This window comes from Cnephaeus nilssonii (genome assembly GCF_951640355.1).
Source record: "Cnephaeus nilssonii genome assembly, chromosome: 15".
In the NCBI taxonomy this organism is placed as follows: Eukaryota; Metazoa; Chordata; class Mammalia; order Chiroptera; family Vespertilionidae; genus Cnephaeus; species Cnephaeus nilssonii.
Window position 1 is genome coordinate 45,222,547 of NC_137086.1, and position 22,832 is coordinate 45,245,378.

General features: G+C 41.6%; 1 protein-coding gene across 1 annotated transcript in view; it reads right to left on the reverse strand.

Moving 5' to 3' along the window:
* The window catches only part of M1AP (meiosis 1 associated protein), a 65,317-nt gene that overhangs the window by 14,907 nt on the left and 27,578 nt on the right, over positions 1-22,832 (reverse strand). The window contains exons 5-7 of the mRNA XM_079791496.1: positions 12,556-12,729; positions 9,035-9,197; positions 7,416-7,557 (exon numbers count right to left, since the gene is read on the reverse strand). Coding sequence (XP_079647622.1) covers positions 7,416-7,557; positions 9,035-9,197; positions 12,556-12,729 — 479 coding nt within the window. The remainder of the gene's footprint in view (positions 1-7,415; positions 7,558-9,034; positions 9,198-12,555; positions 12,730-22,832) is intronic.

Genomic DNA, 22,832 nt, shown 5'->3' on the forward strand with positions numbered 1-22,832 from the left:
TGGAGAGGAAAGAATCCAGAGAGATGAGGGAATTATTGGAACTGCTTTCACCATGAGGGCATATGTTGGTTTTGAGTTGGAGAGAATCAGGGTGGGGGCTGAGAATCTAGGATTTGCACCTGCTGAAGCACCTGCAAGGGAACAGAGAAACCAGCAGATCTTTTGGTAGAGACTTGACAGGGGTAGGGTAGCTGATAAAGCCAGTTTTTCACTCAGCACATGTGCCAAATCCTGGGGCTGCACCTAAGGAGAAAGCCTCTAGATGCAGAACATTGCAGCAGCCAAGGGGAGGGGACACACTCACTATACACCAGGTTTTCAGAGGAAAATCCTGGAGGGCTAGGGGCAAACGTGGAGCCGTAGCAGGACTGTAGCCCAGCCTTGACTCAGCAGAACTGAGGAGAATGAGATGATCTGCCACCACGCTATCTGCTTAGTGCAGGGCAGGATGGGCCCTCTCTAGAGGAAGCCAACACCAGCTGGAGCCTCTACAATTTTTTACACGCAATGAGCATGTTTCATTGTAATATTATTAGGTGCACCTAAATTCAAGACCACATGTCTGAAAACCACAAGAAAAAAGGGACAATAGAAAAAAAAGCCACAGGTGATCCAGGTATTGGGATTAGTGGATAAGAACCTTAAAATAGCTATGATTAATTAGTGTGTTTAAGACTATAGGTGAGCCGAAACCGGTTTGGCTCAGTGGATGGAGCCTCGGCCTGAGGACTCAAGGGTCCCAGGTTCGATTCCGGTCAGGGGCATGTATCTTGGTTGCGGGTACATCCCCAGTAGAGGGTGTGCAGCTGATCGATGTTTCTCTCTCATCGATGTTTCTAACTCTCTATCTCCCTTCCTCTCTGTAAAAAATCAATAAAATATATTAAAAAAAAAAGACTATAGGTGAAAATATGGAGAATTTCTACAGAAAATTAGAATAATAAAGGAACAAATGGAAATCATAGGGCTACTAACCAACCATGATGTGCAAATTGTATGCCAGATATATGCTACGTGCTTTACACACCCACCATTACTTACTCATCTTAAAAACTATACGAGGTATATTTTTATTGTCTCTATTTCACATTTGACAGGGACAAGAGTTGATAATGTGTATCTGTCATGCACCTTCCCCCCTTTTTTCCTTCTCTACCACCTCACTTCTACTCAAAAAAGAAGCATTGTGGGTTCTATTCCTGGATATTTTATTTTATTTTTATTTTAAAAAAATATATTTTATTGATTTTTTACAGAGAGGAAGGGAGAGGGCTAGAGAGTTAGAAACATCGATGGGAGAGAAACATTGATCAGCTGCCTCCTGCACACCTCCTACTGGGGATGTGTCTGCAACCAAGGTTCATGCCCTTGACCGGAATTGAACCTGGGACCCTTCAGTCCGCAGGCCCACGCTCTATCCACTGAACCAAACCGGTTAGAGCTATTCCTGGATATTTTAAATAGGTAGAGAGAGACAGGATCTGAGAGGGAGGGGACGATGTCAGAGAGGCTGTCGATCTACAGAATGTATATATGAGAGAGAGAGAGAGAGAGAGAGAGAGAGAGAGAGAGAGAGAGAGAGAGAGAGAGAAAGAGGAAGATGATACAGGAACAGGGAGTTGGGATGTAGACAGTGTTTTCATGTTTGTTTATTTATTGTGTGTGTGTATGTTTGTGTGTGTGAAAGGGTCTTGGAAAAAATAAACAGGTTAGATATAATAGCGGGACAGAGCAAGAAAATTTGAGAAATGTCATTGTAGGTTATGCACTATTTTTTGGGGGGTGTTCTTTGAAAGCACAAATAAATTAATTAAAAAATACCTTTTGGCCTCTGGAGAGTGCTTCTTTATCTACCACTTATGCAGGGACTAAACCACATAGGGCCACTAGATTTGTTAGGGTTACGAATAGATGAATACACTGATGCTTCGAGAGGGTAAGTATGCTGCCTAAGTTCACACAGTGGGGAAATACTGAAGCTGTCATTAGGGCCATCTGACTCTAACGTCCATGCTTTTCATGGACAACACAAATTATATTTTACCTCAACAGATTAGTAACTGCCTTGCCTTGACCCCCTCCCCACCCCCCCAAAAAAATAGAGGTAACAATTTCTACTCTGAACCTAAATTTGACTAAGGTTGAGAAATTAGTTGGTAAAAGAGAGAAGTGGTAGAAATGTCAGGGAAAGGCAATCATGTTATCCTGGAGTCTGGGTAGTCAAATTTATCTCCTAGATTTTAATCCATATCTTGCAGGATCATATATTTAAAATGGATTGAAATATACTTTTCTCTAAAAATAGGTAGAGCACACAAAGGTCTAAGGATAAATATAGGGATCAAGAAAGGCTTCAGTGCAAAGGACCATTTGAGCTGAGTCTTTCAGGATGGGATAGGATTTGAATACATGGAGACAGAAGGGACAACATGAGCAAAGGTTGAAAGGTGGGGTAATTTAAAGTCTGTACATTAATTTGGTTGCTGTGTGTAGTACATGAAGGGAATAATGGGAGACAAGACTGGAGTGTGAATACTTGGTTAAGGAATATGGATTTTAAAATATAATGAACACTCACAAAATATCTTTGAGTTGAAAAGGCAGGATCAATGCTGTGTTTCAAGAAGATTCATCTGGTGGCAGCATGTAATATGGATTGGGAAGGGAAAATGTGCAAGGCATTTAGACAAGGTAAGATATTTTTCCAACATTAAAGGAAGGAGGTAAATTGGGACTGAACTAGGATAGTGATAAATAGAAGAGAGAGGAGAAGATAGATGCAATACCGATAGATACTATGGGATAGAATAGACAAGGCTAAAGTCACTGAGTACTGGCACCATGGGAAAACATGTGATAGTCAAGAGAATGCTTCAAGAAGATTCATCTAGTTCAATGAGCTGGGCAAATTAGAAGAGGGAGAGATTGGAGGTAAGGAAGCTAGTTAGGAGTTTACTGATGTCTTGGTTCGAACAAGCAGTGGGAAAAGGAAGGACAGTTACAATTCATGTTATGAGAAGAAAACTGATACGACTTAGTGACAAAGCGGGTGTGAAGGGTGAGAAGGCTGGAAGTGACTGAAGTTTCAAGCCTGAGTGAGTAGCTATTAAAAGAAAGACAGAAGTTAGAATGAGAAGTTCGCTGGAGGGGAAACATCACAGTGAGAAAGAGAAGGCAAGAATGTTTGTTACATGGGGAGCTGACAACATCAGAGTTTAAAAGAACATATGAAAAAGGTGTAAGAAAGAATGCAAAACTAAGGATTGAGTTAAAGAAGTGCTAAAAACTTGTACAAATAGAACCAGGAAAGTTAATAGTCTTGTCACATAGTAGTAGGCACTCAAAAAAAATTTTGTTGTTGAGTGAATGAGCTGAGGCTTGTGGAAAATTCTTCTCTCTATAACACACTGATCTTCAGGCTTTTTGTTGCTTGGAGAAGATGTCATGTGAAAAGCAAGAAGGAAGAGCCATTCAAATGCTACTTTGCTTCTCTCTTTTCCAGAAAAAGAGTGATCTTTAATCTGGATGAGGTGAAGCAAACATAGAGTAGAGGGAACAACAGTAGTGTAAGATGGGAGAGGAGCTGGACAAGTACCCAGTCCCTTTAATTCAGGCGTCCTCAAACTACGGCCCGCGGGCCACATGCGGGTGTTTTTGCCATTTTGTTTTTTTACTTCAAAATAAGATATGTGCATGTGCATAGGAATTTGTTCATAGGTTTTTTTTTAAACTATAGTCCGGCCCTCCAACGGTCTGAGGGACAGTGAACTGGCCCTCTGTTTAAAAAGTTTGAGGACCCCTGCTTTAATTCATGTCCAGTGACGCACAGAAGCTTGGGGGGTGTTCAGTGAAGGGAGAATTAGCCTCAGTGCTGTAGTCTATTTATCTGGCTACATCCTGAGTAGGAGTAGGAATTTAACAAGAAGTAAAAAGCATTGGCTTTGCAACCCACAGAACTAGATTCAAATTCTGAGGTAGCCACTTTGGTAGCTGTGTGAACTTTGGTAAGTCACTTGATCTCTTCAGATGTCAGTCTTCCCCATTTGTGAAAACAAGATCAACAATCCTTATTCTCACAGAGTTGCCGTGAAGATTAAATGAGGTAAAGCATGCAGAACCTGGGTTAAGTGACAGGCACTTAGGAAGATGAACATGCTGGTACATATATCTTTGCTCCTTTTCTGATTGTTTTCTTGGGCCCAGCAATGGCATTAAAGTGTGGAAGGGTACCACTCTCCAGAACATGTATACTCCCTCTAGCTGTGTATTAAAATGTATTTTGTTTTGAGCCAAACAAGAGTAAAACTAGATTGGTTAGAAAATTGAAAGCCAAGCTGGGAGTTCTAGTCACAGAGTTCCCCCGAAACAGGGCCCAGATGTTGTTGGGTGCAGCATTATAAATTTACTTGAGCTTTTCTATGAATCTGTTACCAAGGGTTAAGATGCTGAATTGTAGTAGGGAGGAGACAAGACATACTTGGGAGAGAGGCAAGACATACTCCTCACCAAATCTGGTGGCTAGAGAGGATTCGCAGACCAACACCACCTGGTTCATCCCATCTAGCAGGGAAAAGTTCCTGTTGTAGAGCCGCCACCAAGAACTCCATACAAAAAAAGAAAGAAAAACATTCATGATACAAAATGAAGAACTAAGAAATGAAAAATGAACTAGGAGGATTCACAGCAAACTCATGGTTGGTAATTGCCAGGGATTAGGTAGAGGTAGGAAAGTACCTCTGACATTGGGGATCAAAGGTACTTCAAATATTGGGGAAATTTTTATTACATACATAGAAATACATATAAAGGCTAAAAGCAGATATGTCAACATGCTAACAACTCTCAATTCTTGGAGCTTAGAAAATTTTGTACTTTATGCCTATTTGTATTTTTAACTTATTTAAGATAAAAAAAAATGAAAATAGGAGAGATTACTGTAGGGGATGGTACATTGGTAAAGGATTCCTGGAAAAGATGAGGTTTGAGGCAAACTATAAAAAATGCACTTTGGGCCCAGCCAGTGTGGATCAGTGGTTGAACACTAACCTATGAACCAGGAGCTCACAGTTTGATTCCCAGTCAGGGCACATGCCGGGTTGTGGGCTGGATCCCCAGCGGGGGATGTGCAGGAGGCAGCGGCAGCCGATCAGTGATTCTCTCTCATCATTGATGTTTCTATCTCTCTCTCCCTTCCTCTCTGAAATCAATTACACACACACACACACACACACACACACACACACACACACACTTTGGATGGCCTCAGGGGATAGCCGCCACGGTCAAAGACAGAGGAGCTTTCTGTTTGGAAATAGTCCCTGTTTTTCAGAAGTCAGTTAGGGATATAAAAATTACCTATGTGAAACACCCAGATTCCAATTCACAGTAACACAGAATTGAAAGTTACCGTATTTTCCGGCGTATAAGACGACTGGGCGTATAGAAGATTTTCCTGGGTTAAAAAGTCGTCTTATATGCCAGAAAATACGGTATATCACTTATTACTAATAAAAGAGAAAGCAAAACAAAATTATTTCAGAATAAATAATTCAGAGTTTTTCATATGACAGCCTCAAAAATAAAAAAAGAGTCGATGTCTGTTTAAAATACTATCATGTACTGTAAGACTGTACTGAAGCCACTTGAGAGAAATTCCTCCCGAGTGATGCAGCATCTCCGAGGTCCTGAGGAATTGGGTGGAGTAAGTTGTAAGCCGAGCTGTTGAGCTCTAACAGTCAGAATATATCTGTTGTCTCTGCTCTGCAAAGACAGGAGATGAGTGTTCTTCAGATCGGAAACAGGAACTCAGCGGGTGGACCTAAAAGGGAGTGTGGGCTTTGAAACAGGAAAAAAAGAAGTCTGCTTCTGATAGTGAAAGAGACGCATGGCTGCGCTGTTCCGATCACGCACATCCTGCTGGGTCAAACCTCGAGTCTGTGACCACTAGCAGTAATACACGTCCTTGGGTTATCTTGGCGGCTGTTTTATTTTGCTTCGTAAGTGTTGTGTTACTGCTTCATGTATGTGGCAGTTTTGCCATTTCAGGAAATGCCATACACTCACTTGTTCAAATCAGAAACCATGCAGTTATTTGATCTTTTCATTTTCCTTGCTCCCCACATCCAATTCTTCACCAAGTTCTGACTCTTTCTTTAAAATATTTCTTTAATTAGTTTGCCTTTCTTATATTGACTTCCAATATTGGAGTCAAAACCACTGTCATCTCTTTCTCAGGCGACTGCAGTGCCTTCCTGCCTTGTTTTCTTGCTTCCATTCTTGCCTCTGCCAGTTCCAAATTTAGGCCCAAGTAATCGTTTAAAAACTTAGATGATTCATTCCTCAGGCTTTCTTTCTGTGCTTAAAGTCCCATATCCTTAATCTGGCCTACAAAGCTTTGCCTGGTTTGACCCCTAGTCACATGTCCTGCCCACCTTGTGGCTCTCTCCCTCACTCTGTTTCAGTCACAATGGTCTTTTTATTCTTGATTATTCTCTCAGCTCTTTCTAGGCTTGGGTTCTTTGCATATTCCTTTCCCAGCACCTGCAGTGCTCTTCCGACCACCCCTCACCTGGCTCATTACCATTTACCTGGCAGGTCTCAGTTTAAGTGCCACTTTCACAGAGACGCTCTCTGATAGCAGATACTTCTTCTCCTTCATAAACTTTTCATAATTAAGAATATACACTGAGTGGCCAGATTATTATGATCTCTGAACGCATAATAATCTGGCCACTCAATATATATATTAGAGGCCCGGTGCATGAATTCGTGCATGGGTGGGGTCCGGCCAGCCTGGCCAGGGGGAGGGGACATGGGCGGTTGGCCGGCCTGCCTGCTGGTCGAACTCCTGGTCGAGGGGACAATTTGCATATTAGCCCTTTATTATATAGGATATACACTGAGTGGCCAGATTATTATGCGTTCAGATATCATAATAATCTGACCACTCAATGTATATGTTCAATTGTCCCTTCCATTAGAGAGTAAATTTCTTGAAGCCAAGAAAATGTCTATTATGTTAACCATTAAATATCTAGGGCTTAGTACAATGTCTGGCACAGACTAGGTGCTCTTCTTTTAAATGAACCATAATGTCCAGCACAGTGTGAGGGAGAAAATAGGTTTTAAAATATAATTACTTATGGAAAATTCCCTGCTGCCATTTAAATGCAAAAAAATTAGGGTCTTATAAATTTAATATCATAAAACTGAATTCAGAAATTATTCTCTACAACATAAAATCAACAGAGGCAAGTCACACTTAACCCACATTTAAGAGTATTTCCATTTTTTTCCCTGTCCTCTTGAGGACTGGGACAGGTCTGGGGTCAGGGCAGGATTAAGCTAAGGGCTTTTCTATGGTTGGTACTTTTAACATTCTTCCTCTTCCTCACCTGGGGGCACAAAACACTCACCAGCAGACTGTGACACAAAGCATGGAAATGCTGCTGATTTGTCTCCAGCTCATCCCAGTCCAGCTGCCAACAGCTTGTGGGTCTAAGGATGAATGGGAGTCCATACGTTACTGACTCGCAGATCCCACTGGATTTTAGAGCCCTGGGAAGAGACAATGGCAGTGAAAGTCTCCTCAGTGATTATAAGAACCTCGACCCAGATCCACTCAGATTCAGTAAGTCTAAGGCCCTATTGTGAAACCCTTTAGGTTAGGGACTGTAAATTATTCATCTATGTATGGCCAGTGCCTACAAGGTATCTGGCACATAGCACATTCTAAAAGCCTGTTAATCAATGAATGAAGCAGCCATCATGAAGGCTCCAGACACTGTTGGCTATTTCTTCTCCTGAGCTCATTCCATTCTCAGTGACATCCCTGGAGACACTCCCATAATACCTCTGCTACAGCAATCGTATAACACAATATGGTTATACCATCTGCTCCCCAGTCCTGCTCTTTTGTGGTGACAGAGGATGCATCTAAGAAGAGCATGCATGCCAAAACCGGTTTGGCTCAGTGGATAGAGCGTCGGCCTGCGGACTCAAGGGTCCCAGGTTCGATCCCGGTCAAGGGCATGTACCTTGGTTGCGGGCACATCCCCAGTAGGGGGTGTGCAAGAGGCAGCTGATCGATGTTTCTCTCTCATCGATGTTTCTAACTCTCTATCCCTCTCTCTTCCTCTCTGTAAAAAATCAATAAAATATATTTTAAAAAAATAAGAAGAGCATGCATTTTAAAAGGCTCCTAGCAACATCCATGGTCACAAACCTATGGACAAGCTTACTCAGATACCTGTGCATGGGCACTGTGATAGGAACTAGGAAGCAATAAAAGTGGCCTTTACCATCATTGTTAACTCCTCCTTGGACTTGGTTCCCCTGGAAGCAGGAATTCTAGTACTTAGCAGCGAATTTCAACTGGTGTGCTGCAAGAATTTTTAAGACATGAAATACCTGACTATTTAGTCAGGAGTACTGACCTCTTTTCCCTTAGATTGTCAAATAAAAAATGATAACAGCCATTTGATTCATTCACATAGCTGTCCAGTGTGAATGAATCAAAATTATATCTATTTTTTTTGTCAGATCGGCAAAAAAGAATATATTTTTTAGTGTGCTGCAGAATTTTAGTAATTTATTTATGTGTGTCATGAGGTGAAAAAGGTTGAAAGTCGTTGAATTAGAGAAATGGGGCGGGGGGTGGGGGGGCAGGGGAAGATCCTACGTGCCACTTGCTCCTTGAAGGTCATATCTCTGTCCTGGTGCCTAAACACAATATGTACTCAATAAACATTTTCTGCTGATCTTGTTTTGCCCTGCATTCAGAGACTTTCTGGATTTCCAATCCTCATCCAGACCTCAGAGTGTCCTACTGAGGCACATCTCCACCATCTGCTCATTTGTCTCCATGTGCCGAGCAGCTTTGACTGCTCTTTCATGCCCATATCTGTAATTGCTGCTTTGGACCTGACTCCCGCCTGCCTGAAACTTGGGGAAGTCCTCTATCTCTGGACTTTCTAGCCATGGAACCCATAGAATCAGCATTTGCACGGGTTGGGGAGGTTCCCATGATCCATACTTGATCACCCGGAGCTTGTAATAAGAGGCCGATGACTGGGAAGCCATCTGGTAGAGTGTGCTGAAGTCTCCTTTGGGGTCATCCATTTTCAGGGAGCCATCAGCTGTGCCAGGCAGTAGGGAAGGGCTGAGAAGCCGCTCTTGGAGATCACATTTCAGGCACACTACAGGAAAAAAAAAAAAAAAAAAAAAGCACTGGGGAAGGATGTTTGTCACAAGTTACCTCAGGCTATGTGATAACATCTGCCACCCATTCTACCTCCATTAGTTAAGTAAGAACTGGGAGAAGGCAGGAGAGTGGAAGGCAGGAGAGAAGAGAGGTTGGTTTGGGAAGGCAGAGCAGGTCTGGAGCCGACAGTATTGCACTACACAATAGGTAACATTTTCTGGGTCTGACATGATTTTTACTTGTTTTACATCTGGGCTGGCTGAGCTGTGCCCCATAGTGAGAGATCTGGCTTGTGATCCAGTCTGAGAGGAACATGTGTCCTATGGGGAGGAGGCAGCTAACACTACAGTATGCAGAGACCCTTTGGCAACTATACAAGGAAACTTTGCCTCTGCTGCTTCCCTGTGGCTAAACTTTGGCAAGATTACAGGTCAGATGAAAGCAGAGCAGAAAAGCAGAAGTCAGGCAGTCAGCTGACAGCCACTGTTCCTCTGTGGGCTCTTCTAGGGCATTGGCACCAGGGGAGGAATACGTTCCTGAAATAGGTTTACTGTTAAATTCCCCAAAGAAACTAAAGTATGGAACCTCCTGAGCCTTGGAGCATTACTGTGGCACCAGACCACAGTTCTGAGGGGGCTTCATCTAGGTATGAGTTATTCATCACGGTATTATGCTCATCTGCATTAAGCTTCTGCTCCAGCAGGTGTATTGACAGTGTACGCTGTTCTGTTGCACTAAGCTTGGATCCTTGATATTACAAAGGTTTTCAATACAATTTATACCAGGTTTGAATACTGTTAACAAAGCTATGAATATACAAATGTGGAGTCCTTGTGAGAAGGCTAGTAGTTGATGTGAGTGATTTATGAAATAACTATACTAACTGCAACATGAGGTAAAAACAAAAGTAGAAATAAGGTAGAAAAAAATAGGGTGGCAGAATAGATGTCAGGTCCAGCTGGACCTCCTGGGCTCAGCCATCAGACCTAGACATTAATTTTGGGTGAGGTGCCTCTGGTGTGTCCCAGAGTCCAAGAAGTCAGTAGGAGGGAGTTTGCCCAGGACTCCAGCTTCCCCTCATTCCTGCGTGCCTGTCTTCATTGTTGGGTCCCTGGGTTTTAGGATTGGACAGGTGTGTTAATCTGGCTGAGGTTTTCAACTCTGATGGAATTAAAAATCACCCAGGGAACTTTTAAAAGATATTGACCCCTATTTCACACCAATCAAATTGGAATCTCTGGGGATGAAGCTCAGATGTTGGTATTTAAGAAAAGTTCTTCATGTGATTTTTATTGCAGCCAGTGCTGAGAACTATGGGAGCAGTAGTCTTAGCAGTGTTTCAAAGCTGTTTTAGTAGGTCTTGGGCCTAGACCAAGGTGCGCTTCTCACTACACAGAACCTAGGTGCCGAGGTGGCAGACCCCAAATCCAAGGAATGCGGAAAGACACTCATCTGAAACTGATTATGCACTCTGTCCATCACAAGGAGGCCTCTGAGGTGGGGTGAAGGGCCATGGGTAGCTACAGAAGAAAGTGGTATGGGGTGGAGCCCTTAAAGGAGGAGAACCTTATAAGGAAGAGTCAAAGTGAATATCTTAGGGGCAGTACTCAAAAGATTCTGTAGTAGGAGAGCTCAGGGTTTTGTTTTGTTTCATTTTTTTTTTTGTAATGAGCCACATATATAGAAATCCACGTGTGTGGCAATGCATTAGTTTTTTAAACAATGGGTAACTACAGTCTGGTCTTTATTGTGGTTGCATAAACTCTTAGGTGGGTCATACCTAACGCTGAGTAGGTCTACTTTCCCCAGACCTTATCCCAACTATATCTAAGCATCTGGATGCCAGTGAAGTCCTCCCCAGCAGAAGAGCTGATGAGTCTGGATCTAAGTTCTACCATACACCATGAGGATCTGTGCATTGCTGAAAAGCGGTTGCAGATGAAGACAAACATTCGGGATCTGATCATGGTGCTGAAAGTCATGGAAAGAGAGAGGGCAAAATAGAGAAGTTCTCAACGGTACCATGAGCAAATGCTGTGCAACAGTGGAAGAAAGGCTGGTTTCAAGAGTTCCTGGCCTTTGAGCCCCCTTCTCTCCTTAATAAGAAAAGTGAATCACTAGCCTCTTTGTTTAGAATTACCCAGCACGAGGCAGGCTGAGTAGTAAGTACATGCTCCAGCTCTGGAGGTAGATAGACTTGGTATATCTTTCCCTTTGAGGCCAGGAGTCTGTACCCATTTTTTTCATTGAACTCCAACTCCCCAAGACACACCTTGGTCCTTTCCCTTTGAAGTAGGGCCTTAAGGAGTCAGCTTTTCCAAACTGGTTGTGGCTGACTGTACTGATGGGCCCATTTGCAGGCCCTTGTCACCCTGGGTCCTGAGCCAATCTTCAAAGGGGATGGAGACTAGAAATGGCCGTACCCCTATCATCTATTGGGACCTGGAATGAAGTATCCCTACCAGGCTGAACAATATCCAGGGCCATGTTGGCATGTTCAAAACACTGACTGATCTCTTGTTTTTCATTGCCCGAATGTGCTTTGTGAATATGGTCTTGGGCCTCTAGATATCCTCTCTGGGGCCTGCCTTAATAGTTGCTTTAGTAGTTCCCCAATATGATGTCTTCCTATCTAGAAGACCTCTATTTATACGGTTTTAAAAATTTGATTTTTTTAGAGAGGAAGGGAATGGGGAAGGGAGAGGGAGAGGGAGAGAGAGAGAGAGAGAGAGAGAGAGACAGAGAGAGAGAGAGAGAGAGAGAGAGAGAGAGAGAGAGATCGTCTGCCTCTTGTACCACCTGACCCCTGACCAGGGATCGATTTCTCAATCTGGGTATGCACCCTGACCAGGAATCGAACCCGTAACCCTTTGGTACACGGGACAATGCTCAACCAACTGAACCACACCAGCCATGGCCAGAATACCTCTATGTAATATTGGTTTAGTCTTGGTTCTTTTCCTCTACTCATAGGCCCTGTTGATATTGTTGAGGTGTCAGCATGCCTCAAATTATATGAATATCTACCTCATTAAAAATGAAAAACTTGAGAAATACATGATTTACTGTGCTCTTATGCAGCGTAGCTGCTGTCCTGTTATTGAGATGTCTAAGTCTTTGCCTCTAAACTAGCAGTCCCTTGCTATCTGGACTTAATTACATTCAGTTTTCTAATCGGTCACTTTTTAGAAATTTTCTTGCTTTGCCTGCTTACACTGGAGAACTTCATCCAATCCTCCTCTAATCCCTAAACCTCAAGGACTCTGTATTCTGATGACTCACCAATCTAGAGTACTAATCTTAGACTGGGATAATCATAGCCTATATAGTATGTTTTTTTTAGGATTGTGTACTTGGCTTATCTCTGGCTCTGGAAATGTTGCTGAAAGACTGTGAAGGAAGAAGAAGATGAATATGTTCTTGGTCTGTTCCACTGTTATGTAGCCAGGCTTTGAAGAAAACCTCCATGCTGACAACATCATTGTCTATAGTCTGAAGGTCAATGTCAGTTCCCAGGAAAGAGCTTTCTGCAGAATAAAGGGAAAGAGTAGTGAAAGTGTTTAACTCTTTAATTGTAAAATTTGAAAAATATAAAATTTTAAGTGCACCATTTTTTGACCCATCAATTCTACCTCTAGATATCTAGCCTATAGGCATTCTTGGATAGCACACAAAGAGACATATGCAAAGATGTTCAGCACAGCATTGTTATAATAACCAATAATCAAAAACTTAAACAGGAAGCAATTCAAATGCCCACCAATAAGGGAATATTTAAATAAATTATGGCACAATCAAACTATAGAGTATTATGCAGCTGTTAACAAACAAAGTAAAGCTAAATGTGTTGACACGGAAAGCTACGAGGTAGTAAGTGAATAAAGAAAGTTGTAGAACAGATGTACAGTATGAGCCCATTTATATAAAAATAAAACTAATGGCCTAAGTACATACATGTGTATGTAAATGTATTTTACAAAAGTCTGGAAGGCTACCATCAAACTGTTAACAGTGGACAGGAGTAGAAATGGGGCAGTTCTGAAATACATTCCTTTTTACTATTCATATTTCTATACTGCTTGAATTTTATTATAATCATGTGTTTCTTATATTTAAAATGCATTCTAGAAAAAACCAGTAAAATAATATAGCAATGTAAGTTAAGTAGTTAACAAGGGGGAACTTCAGCTTTATGTTGTTGTTTCATAGTGAAAATGTATTCAATTATTACTTCTTTCATAAAAAATAAAATTTAAAAGGATGAAAACAACAACAACAAAAAGATGAACTCCCGGGCCCTACCTTCTGACACAGATTATACAAGTTTGTCATTGGTGTGCTGTATCTCACAAGTGTGATTAGCAGCCCAGAAGACGAAGATAGTGGAGTATGATTTGACGCCAAATATGAATGAATGGAGCCAGGTGGTGGGTGAGGAGGCTCTGCTAGTCTACTTCCTGCTTCAGGCAACACTAGCTCAGGAACTGGGATCTGGGTCTGCAGGTAAAGGTTGTCAGTAAAAGCCAAATATAAGGTGGTAGAGGAAATGAGGCAGGAGCTGGAAAGAACCTTTTTTTTCTTTCCTGACTATGAGGGGCTCTCTGAAATACTTTTACAAAGAGCCTAAGAAAAGCCAGTTGCTCCAATGAATTAACTTCTGTGTATGACTCATGGACCCCAGGGAGAAGGCTAGTTTATTTCTAGAACGACATTCCTGAGGACAAGTATGCAGAGGTGGCAGACTTTCCACAGGGAACAAAGGGCTTCAGTCCAACGTGTTGGTACCCACACAGGGGAGGTGTGGTGAGACCTAGATGACTTCACATCATATTGAATGACTTATTCTTTGGCTGAAAAGGGGCATCACATGCATTTCTCCTGTGACACGTGTGAAAGAAACTCCACCATCTTCTGTGGATAGTTACAAGGATTCATTAGTGAATTAGTTATTTCATTCATTTAAGCAGTAATATTTATTATGTAGAATGTAGAAGATTAAATACTATACAGTGTACAAAGATATATGAGATATATGGTACTCTGTGCTCTTTTGGAGTTTATAAAGCAACATTATATATATTTTAAAAAAGGAATATTTATTGCAGTTATAAAGGAACGTTATTCTTTTTTTTAATCCTCACCTGAAGATATGTTTATTGATTTTAGAGAGAGAGAAAGAAACATTGATGTGAGAAACACTGATCAGTTGTCTCCTGTATGTGTCCAGTTGGTTAGAGTGTATTGCGACAACACTCTAATCAACTGAGCTACCTGGCCAGCACAGGAACATTATTCTTGACCATTCCTCCTTAAACTCTACTACAGTGATACATATGAAGTCATTGTCAAAGAAATATTCATCATAAGTTAAGAGAAATGTTCTTTTATTTTTTGAAAGGTTCTTTTAAATAATGTGACTCTTATTTTGTCACAGACAAAACAAGAAATAATTTAGATTTCTGAGCCTGGACTTCACCTTGAATGACATATGGAAATGACTGAACAGCTTCTCTTCAGGGAGGCAAAATAATTATTAAAACATAAGGAGGCCGATATGAACTACAGAAATGAAATTGAGCAAAGGACCTCAGAAAACAGAAAGGATAATATTACTTAGAGTTCAAACAACAGGAATTTGAAGAGAAGAAGTGTTTCATTTTCTCTCCCCAGGGATAGGATACAAGAGTAGAAACTCCTCCCATGGTCCGTATAAGGAGACAACACAAAGTTACTCCCAGCAAGAATCTGGACATAAAAATAGGGGTTTTCCTCAGGTAGTTAAACCATAAAATCAACAGAGTGATGAGATCCACAACAACAAAACAAACAAACAAACAAACAAATAAACAAACAAAAACCAACCAGTGATCTTAAGAAAGGAGAATGGTTTACTGACCAGAGCAAGATTGGGCTGGAGCCTATGGACAGCACTGGCTTACCCAAAGGATGAATGTGTCCCTTAGAAGGGGAGAGGGTTGGCCAGAAATGGAGCAACAGGGGCACACACTGACAGCATTCATCCCAGAGTGGCTCCGTGGAGAGGGCGTGCTGGCTCAGTGATGTGTCCCAATGGCAGGATATGTTTGTCAGGTCTCTGCTCCCTTTGGTGATGATAGTGGTTATGATTCTCCCTTTAAAATATTCTGGTTTATACTTTGGTCTTGAGTTTGATAGGGTGAGTCTATCTCTGAGAGGGTGCTGACAAAATAACTTTCTGATCCTGCAAAGCTGAAGAACCAAGCCTGAAACATGGCATCTCTATGAAGGATGGTGACAGTCTTCCCTGCAGATACCCATCAACATTCCTGAAGTTCTTTCCAATTTCCCAACCTACAGGTTCTTTTTTGGGAGAGCCACAGAGCAGAACTTCTTTCTTTGAAAATGTGCTCCTGTAATTTCCACCCAGACACCGTGCAACAAGTTTGAGTCTGCAGTTTTGCAGGCTCAGGAGGGAGTCAGCAGCTTCTCAGAGACAGTCACGTGGTCCAAGCTAACGGCTAATGTGTAAAAAGCAGAACACCCTAGAGGGAGAGCTTCTTTTTCATTTTCTGTCAGTGGATCAGGCCTTGTGCCTGGATCATAGCAGCAACCACTTCGCTGTCCTATCAAGCTCCATTCCTTCTCCTCCATACGTACTACTACCAGCAAACGTTTCTAAAGTATGGTTTCATCAGATCCCACCTTTGCTAAAGAGTACATCCTGCCTTCCGGCTCTCATCTTCATTATTCCCCTCACTCGACCTATACAACTGGTGATACTCATTATTGCTCAAACACCTGGCCCTTCCCTTTTTCTATGATGGCTCACAGGATTCCTCCCGTCTCCACGGGAGATCCCGAATTCCAATCCCACTCAGGTAGTTTGCATGGAGCTGAAGCTTAGCAAATGCCTGTTGAGTTAAACAATAAGTTAAACAATTGCTTCCTCCTCCTCAGCTCTCATTAATTTTTCCTGTAACTCTTCTGCTTCAGCTAAGTTAGTCTCCTTACCACATGACTTCCTTCCTTCCTTAGTGCTTTTATTACTCTGTCAATCTATGGCCTGCACCTCCCCCAGAAGTCAACTCAGCGCTGACTTTGTCCCAGAAGCTATGCTTAAGTACATCCTTCCTTATTCAGTTTTAATCAGCATCCCCTGGATATCTGTGGGCTTCATTTGGTCAGTGCAAACTATACTTGTTAATTGGTTTCTTCTGAAGGGTTTTCTTTTTTTCCCCTGTGAGTTTTTGAAACATGGTGGGATGTAGTGGAAAGACCAGGGTTTGAGTTGTGACTTGAAAGTTGTTAGCTTTGTGACTTTGAGCAAAGTGGGGATAGTACAACCTATTTCAGTGATAGTGAGGCATAAGAAGTGAGATGATTATCTATGAATAACATGCAGTAGGTTCAACAAATGGCATTTTTTTCCCTTTACTCTCATCAACAGAATGATTTGCTTTTATAGGACAAGAATGTGCTTTCCTTTTAAAGACATTTCCTCCTATCACTCCCCTTGGTGACTGCTTCCTCCCCACCACCAACATAACTAAGAACACCAACATTCAGTGCTGTGTCCCTCACAGGTGCAACTAAACGTGCTGAGCCCGGGGATGGGGAGGAGACTTCTCACTTCTCAGATGTTGAAGAGCAACTGCCACATTGACTGGCGAGCAGGACACTGGGCACTGGATAAACCAGGTCCTACTGAGGGTATGAAATAAAAAGGTTGCCAGAGTGAGGGTGCAGGCAGCTCTGAGTGTCTGGGTGATTAAGACAAGTGAGGAAGGCCTGGTTCACTGCAGCTGATACAGCAGCCAGGATTCACATTCAGTTTTTGGACTTACCCTGCCCCACTGTGGCCACAAGCAGTAACATCCTTCACGGAGGTTCCTCCTCACTCCCAATTTCCTCCCATCCCCTCCCCTCCCCTCCCTTCCCCTCCTCTCCCCTCTCCTCCCCTCTCCTTCCCTCCCCCCCCCCTCCCGTCTCTCTCTCCTTCTTTCTCTCCCCCCCTTTCTTTCTTTCATCTATTTATTTTATTGTTGACAGTATTACAGATGTCTACTTTATTGTACTTTCTGGGAGATTTCCATGATCTTATTTTTCAACATTTAAACTTAAAAAAAAATTTCTCTTATTTTAAATTTTCATCAAGAAGCAAGATGTTTTGTTCTCTGCTTTTTATAACTTCCTTTAAAAAAATCTTTAAAATTAAATTTATTGGGGTGATATTGGTTAATAAAATTACATATGTTTCAAGTGTACAATTGTATAATATATCATCTGTATATTTCATTGTGTGTTTACCACCCAAAGTCAAATCTCCTTCCATCTTCATATATTTGATCCCTGTTACCCTTCACTATTTCCCCCATTTCCCCCTGGTAACCACCACACTATACAGTTGTCTGTGTCTATGAGTCTTTGTTTGTTTGCATTGTTTGTTCATTTGTTGCTTTCAGTTTTACATTCCATATATGAGTGAAATCGTATGGTTCTTAACATTTTCTGTCTTATTTCAGACAGAAATAAGCATGAGCTCTTTTTAAGCTTTTCTGGAAGGGCCACAATTATGAGAAAAACTAAGAAAGCCTAATCATTGAAGATAAGGTAATGCCTACAGCAGTCCTTCTCAGAAGTCAATCTAAAATCAGGGTTACAAAATCAAAATGTGTAAATTTTAAAATGGGAGCATTTAACACTTTGGCACACGTATGCATAGATAATGGCTACATTTCTCTCTTGACATAGAACGTCTAAAGTAGAGGCCCAGGAAAATGGTGCTCCTGGCTGTCCTGCATATCCTCCACAGTCTTACAAAGGCCCTGACCTACAGGCTAGCCATGTTTCTTTCCAAATGGGGATACAGTGCAGCTTCTCCCATAGGGCAGCCCCACCACCAGCCACAGGCTTCTGCCCCATGAGAAATACACAGGCCTGAGAAAAAGTGATTCTAAAAAGATTACTCTCCCAGCCAAAGTAATTGCTCTAGTTTGACATATGGGTAATTCAAGTCCCAGAAGGAGAGAAGAGGGGGAATAAGACAAAAAATACTTGAAGAAATAATGGCAGAAAGTTCCCAAATTGGATTAAGGATATAAATTTACAGATTCAAAAAGTTCAATGAGCCCCAAATAAGAAAGAAATCCAGGCCTAGTCACATCATTATAAAGCTGCTGAAAGACAAACATAAAGAGAATATTCTTGAAAGCAGTCGGAAAAATGATACTTCATATACAGGAGAAAGTAATTTAAGAATTGTGACTTTTAATGAGAAACTATGGAAGGCCAGAAGATAGTAAAGCGACATCTTTAATGTGCTGAAAGAAAAAAGATCCTGTCAATCCATAATTTTATATGCAATAAAAATATCCTTCAAGAATAAGAGTGAAATATACATCTTTATATAAATAAAAATTAAGAGAATCTGTAATCACCAAAACCACACTGCAAGAAATACTGAAGTTCTTTGAACTGAAAGAAATGATACCCAAGAGAAAATTGGATCCTCAGGAATGAATGAAGATCATTGAAAATGGTCAATATAAAAGACATTGTTTCTCTTAGTTTCTTTAAAATACACAGAATTGTTTAAAAAAAATTTATAATGTTGTCTCCTGTAATTTATAATGTAGATGCAATATCATGACAACTATAACAAAAAGTCAGTGTGTGTGTGTGTGTGTGTGTGTGTGTGTGTGTAGGGAATAAATGATATATATCTATATAGATATAATGTTTCTATATTTGACATGAAATGGTACTATATTAATTCTAAGTAGACTGCAAAAAAGTTTAAAAATAGATTTTAATCCCTACTTTATGTGAAGTATTGTAATTCAATATTTTATGTGAAGTGGGACTATTTTGACTTTAAGTAGATTGTGAAAAGTTAAGGATATCTACACTAATAAAAGAGAAATATGTAAATTGACCATCACTTCATGACACCCACCAGCCAATCAGGAGTAGTATGCAAATTATCAGGACAAAGATGGCTGTGGCCACAGAGCCAGCCAGAGTGAGCGGGAGGCTTGGGTTGCCCCTGGCAAGGGAGGAAGCCAAGCTTCCCGCCCGCCCGGGCTGGCCGCCGAAGGAGGGGCCTGTGGGTGGCAGACAAGGAGCCGTCCTGGGCGCGCGGGAGGCTTGGGTAGCCGTCGCCTGGGCTGGCCACCAAGGGAGGGGCCTGCAAACGGCCCTCAGCCCCTTACCCAGGCTGGCCATGCCCCCATGGGGTGAGGGTCCCCCCTGGGGGGCGTGGCCAGCCTGCAAACAGCCATCAGCCCCTTACCCAGGCTGGCCAGGCACCCCAGTGGGGACCCTCACCCCATGGGCGCGTGGCTGGCCTGCAAACTTCCCCAGCCCCTCGCCCAGGCCAGCACTGTCCCCAGTGGGGATGTGGTGGGCCTGCAAACCACCACAGGACCCTTGCCCAGGCTGCCCCACCCCCCAAGGGAACCCCAACCCTGATCCGGGACACCCTTCAGGGCAAACCAGCCGGCCCCCACCCGTGCACCAGGCATCTATACTAATAAAAGGGTAATATGCTAATTAGACTGGGAGACCTTCCAGATGTTCTTCTGGACAAAGCCATGGTGGCGGGGCTGAGGTAGAGGTGGTTAGGGGCCAAGAGGGGAGGGCAGTTGTGGGTGATCAGGCTGGTGGGGAGGGACAGTTGGGGGTGAGCAGGCCAGCAGGGGGGGAAGTTGGGGGTGAGCAGGCCACATGGGGGCATTTGGGGGCGAGCAGGCCAGTAGGGGGGCAGTTGGGGGCAAGCAGGCCAGCAGGCAGAGTGGTGAGGGGCAATCAGGCAGGCAGGCAGATGAGCAGTTAGGAGCCAACAGTCCCGAATTGCAAGAGGGATGTCCGACTGCCGGTTTAGGCCCGATCTCTGTGGGACAGTCGGACATCTCTGAGGAGTCCCAGATTGGAAAGGGTGCAGGCCTGGCTGAGGGCCCCCCCCCCCCCGTCGTGCACGAATTTTGTGCACCGGGCCACTAGTATAACACAATCACTAGAGCCACTAAAAAATAATGCAAGGAAATATAGCTAAATGGCAATAAATTAAAATAGAATTCCAAAAACATTTAATAACCTGAAAGAAAGCAGGGAAACAGGGAAAAGATGAACAAAAAACAGAGAGGACAAACAAAAACATAAAAATAAAATTGAAGAGCTAAATTCAATCATATCAATAGTTACGGTAAATGTGAATGGACTATACATTCCAAATAAAAGGCAGAGATTAACTGAATAAAAAGTGAACTCCATTATATGCCATTTATGAGATAAACTTTAAGTAGAAAGTTACAAATGGGTTGAAAGCAAATAAATGGGAAAAGATGAACCATAAACACAGTAAGACCTAAAAGAAATAAAAACATATGTCTACAAAAATTTGTGTATAATATTTGTGGCAGTTTTAGTCACAACAGGCAAAAATTGGAAACAACTGAAATGCCCGTTAACAGGTGAATGGTTAAACAAAATGCGGCATATTCATACCACATAATGTTACTCAGCAACAAAAAGATACAACAGAAAGACACGAACTACTATATAAACAACATGGATGAATCTCAAAATCCGAATGGAAAAAATCAGACACAAAAGAAGAATATACTGTATGATTCCATTTATATAAAATGCAAGCTAATCTGCAGACAAATAGTAGATCAGTGGTATGCACCAGGAACCAAGGGAGGAATGGAGTGGATGTAAAGGATAAAAGAAATCTTTTGGGAGTGATAGAAATATCTTGGTTGTGGTGATGATTTGTGGGCATATTCAACTGTCAAAACTCATTGAATTGTACACTTCGGATGTATGCAATTTATAGTATGTAAATTATTTCTCAATAACATTGGCAAAGAAAATTGCTAATAATCCCAATTTTCAAATAACTTTATATTTTCCATCAAACTCTAAAAAATTATTTAATTCAATTTTAAAAAGGGAAGAGTTCTTTTTCTGAGGCCATGGCTTCTGTTAATGAAATAAATGTCTCTCTGTGTTAAAAATATTTAGGTAATAAATACAACAGTGGTTGTAATTTAGTTGTAACACCATAGGGAAATGACTTTAATGCAAACTCAAGGAACAGCTGTATTTTCTGGTCTATTTTCTAAGACACTAAAAGGGGAAACAAATTAATATGTGGAATTCGACAATTGCACTGAAGCATGAAGCACAGAAGAGCTCCCAACCCCGCCCCCGCTGGAATCCTTTGGAAGCAATGAATCTTTATCTTCTATGTTTGGGTTGTTAACATGTGGTGTTTCCTTAGAACACATATGGATAAAATACCTTTCCAAAAGAGCTTGACATCGATCCCTGGCAAAGTCTAGGAGGAAATATTAAACAGATGGTTTGTGAGCACTTAGAAAGGAACCTGATATCCTTGTGTACAAGGCTGAGAGATGTAGGCTGGTTGACAGCATCATTAGGTTGATTTGTAACTGTTTGAAAGACTTACATACCCAACGAGTTCAGACTTTTGTCAACCTGAACAGATGCCCTCTGGATGCTCAAGTGCATTGATCACAGTGGCCTTTTAAGTTTTGGCATATTTATTACTTATGCAGTCTTTAGAAAGCTATTATAAAATTTTTATTATATGCAAATGAATACATGTAACATATATGTAAGCTATGAAGTATAGCAGCACTTGAACACTCATGAATCCTTTATTCAACTTAAGATGCAGAACATCATCAATACTAAGATATCTGTATGCTTTTTCCTGATCTTCTCTAGGGGAAGCTGCCACACTGAATTTTTTTTTATCATTCCTTTTCTTTGGAAAGTAGTTTTATTATTTTAAACAAAATCTTTATTATTTTAGTTTTGCTTGAGCTTTATGAAGCGGCACCATATTGTATATATCTGGTTATCTGCTTTTTTCTCAATATTAAGATTCATTCTCATTGTTGTATGTAGCTGTGGTTCATTCATTTTCATAACTGTATAACATTCCACTTTGTGACTATACCTAATTATATTTATTCATGCTTCATTCAATGAACATTTGCGTGGTTTCTAATTTTTGGCTTTTTGAATAATGTCAATATTCACATTCTTGTCTCCAGGTGCATATGGTAAAAGTTTTTTTCTGGCAAATTGCTAGGAATAGGGTATTGTGAATGTTACTTCAACAAAATGACAAGTTGCGTACCAATTTACATTATTTCTATCACTGTATAAGAATTTCCATCACTCTGCTGTTGTCAATACTAGTTATTCCCTTGATTGATGGCTCGTCTATGCGGTTAACTTTGGCGGCTGGAATTGTCAGGCTCTTCTAGATCCTAATTAGAGATTTGCTCTAAGGTGTAGAGTTGGCTTAGATGTAAAGACGGCACAGAAAGATAGAGAAGGTATCCAGCTTCCCCCATGAGAGGTATACTTCTTCATATTTGTATTTCTTTTTTAAACTATATTTTTATTGATTTTGGAGAGGAAGGGAGAGGGAGGGAGAGACAGAAACATCAATGATGAGAGAGAGAGAGAATCACTGATCGACTGCCTCCTGCAAGCCCCCCACTGGGGATTGAGCCCACAAACAGGGCATGTGCCTTTGATCAGAATCGAACCCAGGACCCTTCAGTCTGCAGGCCAATGCTCTATCCACTGAGCCAACCCATCTGGGGCC